Source organism: Morone saxatilis, unplaced genomic scaffold, assembly GCF_004916995.1.
Source record: "Morone saxatilis isolate NCDOM2014 unplaced genomic scaffold, NCSU_SB_2.0 Contig0, whole genome shotgun sequence".
Lineage (NCBI taxonomy): Eukaryota > Metazoa > Chordata > Actinopteri > Moronidae > Morone > Morone saxatilis.
In genome coordinates this window covers 14890274-14896685 of record NW_023339650.1, presented here as the reverse complement: position 1 = coordinate 14896685, position 6412 = coordinate 14890274, and the positions used below count along the sequence as shown (strand labels likewise).

The 6412-nt window shown below is 37.1% G+C and overlaps 1 protein-coding gene across 1 annotated transcript in view; it reads right to left on the bottom strand.

Annotated features, from left to right (window-relative positions):
- Window positions 1-229: 229 nt before the first annotated feature.
- The window catches only part of pou6f2 (POU class 6 homeobox 2), a 67864-nt gene continuing 61681 nt past the window's right edge, over window positions 230-6412 (bottom strand). Inside the window, exon 9 of the mRNA XM_035652666.1 lies at window positions 230-3820. Within this exon, the coding sequence (XP_035508559.1) occupies window positions 3313-3820 (508 nt within the window). The 3' untranslated portion in view covers window positions 230-3312. The remainder of the gene's footprint in view (window positions 3821-6412) is intronic.

Below are 6412 nucleotides of genomic sequence, written 5' to 3'. Positions count from 1 at the left end.
GTTACCTTTATCTTTTAGGTTTTTCTCCATCATAACTCAGTTTAGCTAATTTTACATCCATTCACATGCATACATTTATTAATCATGTGGAATAATGAACTGAATACATCCAGTTAAGAGATATGTTAATCATATTTTCATTTACAGATTACAAAAAGGGTAAAATGATACATTTCTATGGTATAATAATCCCAAAAAATCAAAGAAAATCATTCTGAAACACACAAAATTCATGTCAAACAATTGTTTATTACTAATTATGGTACAAATCAATGTGACATACTTGAAGCTTTTTTTTTTTTTTTGGAAATACACAAAGTGCTGCTTAACTGACCAAACAGATATTGCTCTATAGATTAAGTACAGTTTTCAGTCTATAAAAAAATTAAAACCAACCTCTGCAGGCTCTTCGGCTTTGGTTTCGAGTTCTTCGTCTATTAACAAAACATCAAACCAGTTTGTTTGTGTTAGTAAAATTTCACAAAAAGCATTTTTAAAGGTTGATTCACTAAAATCATCCTAATTGGGTTAAGAGCAACGTTACTGTAATCTCCTTTTTCCTCTACGCGGGTCTACAGGTTCTGTGAAAACTGAGAGGTGAAAACACCAACGACGAATGAGAAATAATACGACAATAATAATAATAAATAAATAAATAAAAAAAAGATGACCAGAGAGTCACGTGTGGCTCAGGAAAACCACTTCACGAAGAAATAAAAACAATCATGTGTCACGTAATAATAAATAAAAACACATCGAAGGTGAACACCGACACACACACAGTGTAGAGTAATCTTTTTTTCTTCTGACCTGCTGCTGCTTGTATGGCGTTTTAGTATGATTCTCACAAGAACAGTACTGAGGTAAACCTTGGATGAACTTACTGTACATTTCTAACTCTTTCAATTCTTTTTTTTATCTCAGATTTTTTAAAAGATTGTCAACATCATGAATCTATTTCTCTGTACAATGTGCATAACTATAGAGCTTTGGTCCAGCATTGAAAAGTTGAGCGAAGGCATAACTCCTTCCTGTGTCTTCGTTTTATTTTATTTATTTTATCTTTTTGGTTTTGGTTACAGCTTTATTGTTAAGCCTCATAACAGATCCATAGGAGCCTGCTGCTTTCTCTCTCTCTCACGTTTGTCTGGTGGGTGGATGCAGACATGTAGTTTCTTGGCCAAAAGATTTGCCCGAACGAAATACTGGAAGTAACATAAAAATTATGTGGAAATACAAAAAAAAAAAATTAAAAAGATGAATGGAAATTAAGTTTAAATACTTGAATATATCATAAAAATTATATTAAAAAAAGTCTCTGTGCACCAAAAGGAATTTAGGAATACATGTAAAGCTTCTTCATGTGACAACTTTTACCGAGTGTGTGTGTGTGTGTGTGTGTGTTTGTGTGTGTTTTACAGGCAGTGAAGAAGAACACAGCAGTGCACAGGGGACTGAAAGACTGAGATAACCAATGTGACATGGAAGGACAGATATCGAGCAGACACATGATTCTGAATAAATTGCATCAAATTTCACCTCACTTCAAATTAAGTTCACTCGTTCTGACATGTGACACTTATTCTCAACATTCACCTCTCTTTTTTTTATTCTTTTTCCTGTGAGGGTTTTTTTTTGTGAAATTCAAATATTTGTGGGGTTTTCTTTATATAATATTGACATTTCTCACAAAGTAATATGTAAAATGAACAATTTCTATGTAGATTTCCATCACAAATAACCACAAATACATGAGATATTTGAAGATAATCTCTGGAAATGAACCTTTTAAAGCATTTTACTGCAGTAGAAATCAATCAAACGCATTAAAAAATGGTTGATTGTAACATCTGTAAACCTTCACTGAGCTGATGGATGCAGAATATAAAAGAAAACAACATTTATCTTTTCAGGTTTATAAAAAAACAACAACAGCTGAACTGGAAAGAGCTCAGTAGTTTTAGTCAGTGGCAACAAACAGGCTTCAACCACACGTTTATTTGATTTTAGGCCTTAATTAAAGGGTTTAACGTGTAAAATAATGTGTTATTTTTAGTGATATTCAGTTATTAATGTTAATTTTGGGTCATATCCTCATTAATAATCCTTCGTCATGTGGTTTGAGTTGAAGCATGCAGAGGAGAACTTGCTTAAAAAGAAACACTTTTTTCTATATTGCCGTGAAAGAGACTCACTGTTGCAGCTGTTTGACATGATGGTGTGTTTTTTTTGTTTTTGTTGTTGTTGTTAAAATTGATCCACAGAGTGAAACACTTTAGAAAAAAGAGGAGGGGGAGGAAGAAAAGCCAAAATAAATGGAAAAGGTAAAATCTTCACCAGTCCTTGAGCTGAAATTTATGTGTTCTTTGGCTATCAGGCTTTGGCAACAGATCGACACAGTAGCTCAAAACAAAGCTGCAGTAGACTTTGACAGACACTGAAACCCCTCATCATCATCATCATCATCATCATGTGAAAAGTCCCTTAATTTACTCTCTCCCTCCGTCCGTCCTCTGAAACAATCTCATGAGATCATTAATAAATACCTGTAAAAGTTGTACAAAGTTACACCGTGACTGAAAACATTTGCAGATGAAACACAAATCAGAGGCAAAAAACGACATTATTATGCAATTGTTTAACAGCAAAGGTTAAAGTATCATTTTTTTTTTCGTCCAAAAGAGAAACTTTATCGGTGTGATTTCAATTCAAAGACAGTGTTTTTTTTCCAGTTTTTTTTCTTTTTTAAAGATATTTACATACAAACAATGAAGAAAAAAGTAAGCGAAGACAAAGATAAAATGTATACTCAACCTCACACATATAGCTTTAGATTTTTGCCAGTACAAATGTAAAAATTTAGAGCACATTTACATTACAAAATTATTCTTAGTACTCAGATGCAACAGACTTTGGTAAATAGTGTTTTTGATTTGGTATGATCTCTTTACTAAATCCCTCCTCGTGGGAACCAAAATTTGGGCGATAGTCTGGTCTGTAAGGCCAGAATCTAAAACTCTTTGAAACAGCACACCGTATGTTTTTACATAATTCTCAAGATATTAATCTCTTTTTTCATGTTTTTGGTTTTCGCCAAGGTCATTTACATAGCTGTGGTAATCACACTGACAACACATAGTTTTTGTTTTCCAAACTCACGACTGTCCATTCCAGGGTGACTCGGGTTCGTTTCTCAGTTCTCATTTCGAGACGAGTTCATCCAACCTTTTGTTGTTTTTAATGGCTGCCACTTTTCCACTCCATTTTTTTTAAATCTTATTTTATTTTATTTTAAGTCGGAGCAGAGCTCGTTCATTTCGGGAGCTCCTCTAGAGAATCAGTGAGAGGGTCCATTGGCGCAGCCGGGCCGAGTTCGGGCTGTTTCAAACGCTTTATTGTGTTTTTCAAGGCTTGCCTCTTGTTGCAGAACCAGACACGCACCACCTCCCTGTCGTAGTTCAGTTTCTCGGCTATTTCCGTCATTTCCTGTCCGGAGGGGTGTGTGTTCTTCTCAAAGTGGCTGTTGAGGATCTCGAGCGCCTGCGGGGTGAAAGAGGTCCTCCGCTTGCGTTTTTTGGAAGGCTCGCTGCCGATAAACTCAGTCAGGTTCTGCATGCCGGATCGGTGGCGGGCTTCAGCCTCGGCCATCCAGCGCTCCAGAACGGGCTTAATCTTCTGGGCGCTTTTAGGGGTGATGTCCAACTTCTCAAACCTGGCAGGATATAAAAGGCCAGGGTTCAGTTTGCCTGTCAGACTGCTACCTATAGTGTTCTCTTGGGCTTCCTGTGGTAGGAAAAAGTGGCTTCTCAGGATGGTGTGTCTGGGGAGAATTGAGAAAAAAGAATCTTACTTAGGTGCCCTGCCAGAACAAGGGATAAGCTGCCTGCCTTTTAGTCTCCTCAACCAGAATGCCACAGGGACTGAGACTAACGTCCAGGTACACATCCGAGCCAAACTCCACTGTATTCAGCACCTGGAAAACACCTCAGCTGCAGAAGCTGGAGGTGATGGTTGCCAGTAGTGTGTTAATTTTCTGGAGAAGGTTGTGGTTCTCTGTCCCAAATTGGCAATAGTGGAGCAAGGAGATATTGCCGATGGCTAAATCAGCTCCGGTTGAACCAAAAACATACAAAACATCTAACTAAATGTTTTAAATACTGTACTTAAAAAGGAAAAATGAATTAAAATCAACAGAAAAAACAACAATTACTCCCAAATAAATATCCCATTTCTTCTTTCCCTCAGGTAATAAAAACCAAAAACTCCACTAATGCATGCAGTTAAATATGGCACCATCATTTATTTACAAAAAAAAGAAAAAAAGCTTGAATTATTAATCAAAATGTACATTTAATACATTTTTCAAACTTTCTTTCATCCTCTAACAACGTCTCATTTTATATTTAATGAGAATACATTTACACACTCTAATCCTGAAAGTTCCTGCAACTTTACACATAATTCTGACTCCACATATACTCGGCATTTTAGCAACTCACAGGTAAGAATGGAAAATGAAGCTTTTTTTAAAAACACTAAGAGTTGGCAGCTCAGTGACTTTGTCGGGTGCTTTTTTACTGCGATATGAACAGATACTGTGTGTGGGATTAGAGTTAGATATATGAGGAAGATGATGGTTTTGCTGTTTGACAGTAAAGTGATGAATTCATCTCGTGTCTGTTATGTTAGTAAGTAAGTATGCTGACTTAGGAGAAAATGTTAATTTTGTTTAGAGGTTTTATGGCTACAGACACAAATAAAATCCCTAAAAAAATAAATTTCACATAGTAATTATGGTGTTATTGACCTGAGTTATGAGGTCAATACTGACATTTATATTTATTTTTCACCCAGACTTTTATTTATGGATCTTTTAAAGGACCAGTGTATAGGATTTAGTGGCATCTAGCGGTGAAATTTCATCACAACTCAGGCTTCCAACTATGTAGGAGGGAACAACAAAAAACGTGAGTGACCCAATCTAGAGCCAAAGAGTTTGGTTTTGTCTGTTCTGGGCTACTGTAGAAACATGGCTGCCTGTGTGGAAGAAGACCTGCTCCATATGTAGATAAAATGACTCTAAAATAACAAAAAAACAACGATTCTTGTTTTCAGGGGATTTTACACCAATGAAAAAATGTCTGCTAATGGAGAAAGCTGCAGATTCTTATAAGTTGTTATGTTGTTTTAGACTTTTTGTATTTATGGTGATTTACACGTTAACATGACTAATTGACGGACTGTATTTAAAGAAACTATAATCAACTTTAAACGCTGACAGTAAATGTTTGTCTGGCTCTATTATTTACAGACTGGGACATGATTGTCGCTTAAAGCTGAACTGATCTGACATTCTTTGGGGTTAATTGTTGTTTCTTTTGCCAATTTTGTCAGGAAAATACGCGGTAAAGTTCCTGTTAGGCTCGAACCAATGACAGTTACGTAACACATTGTGGGCTGTCCGGATGTCCCATTACAGAAAATGTGTTTTTAATTGAAGGAGCACATCAGGACTCTAGTGACGTCTGAAACTGCCTGGTTGAAACATCAGACTTACCACTGGAGTGTACTGCAACACAACTGCATGTTAGATGTCATTCATCTATGATTCCTCTGATGCTTTAAAGAATATTTATTGTTATTTGATTGTTTTAAATGGTGCGTCTGTGTGAGATTCTGGTTTTGTGTGACTAAATTGTCCTCTGGGATGCAGAATATCTACAAAACAGACAGTGAAATCTTCATTTAACATCACATGCCTATTAATTGGGGAGGTTTTCGGTGTTTCTGGGACAAACATGAGTGTAAAGTGTGTGAGTGCTTTTAGTAAAATGACTCCTGAACTGACAGCTCTGATGGAAACGACAGCAGAGATCTACAAGGAGTCTCTCTGGCTCTCTGTGGAACAAACAATGCACACAAGACATTTTTAATGGCGAGGTAAGCAGCTGCAGACAATAGCGAGGGGCGAGATGCCCATGCATGCATGAACTTCCTCTGTTTCTACACCTCGTTGGTGCTTTCCTCCTTGTCGACAGGCGGTATTATTTATAACCCGCGTCCTCCTCCTAAACAGTGGAAAGAGGAGGGCTCCATACTGCGGGGAATACATTAGTAAATATGAGGAGTCACCAGAGACAGGACATTTCATGGATCAACAGGAAGCGAAGATACTAAAATGAGTTGAGAGCTGCTCAGCTGGAGTATGCACTCCCTCCACTAGTGCATCAGCACGAGGGAGAAATGGCCCTGAATGCACCTTCAGCCTTTCTGGCTCTTCTTAAAAGTACCTTAGGAGGCTGCTGTATGTTACAGTTTCCCTGAGGGGTTTACAGTCATGGACCAGTGAGAGCTGTGTGAAAGGTATAAGCCAGTATGACCTAAAATCTACAGTATATGAAGACAGTAAATC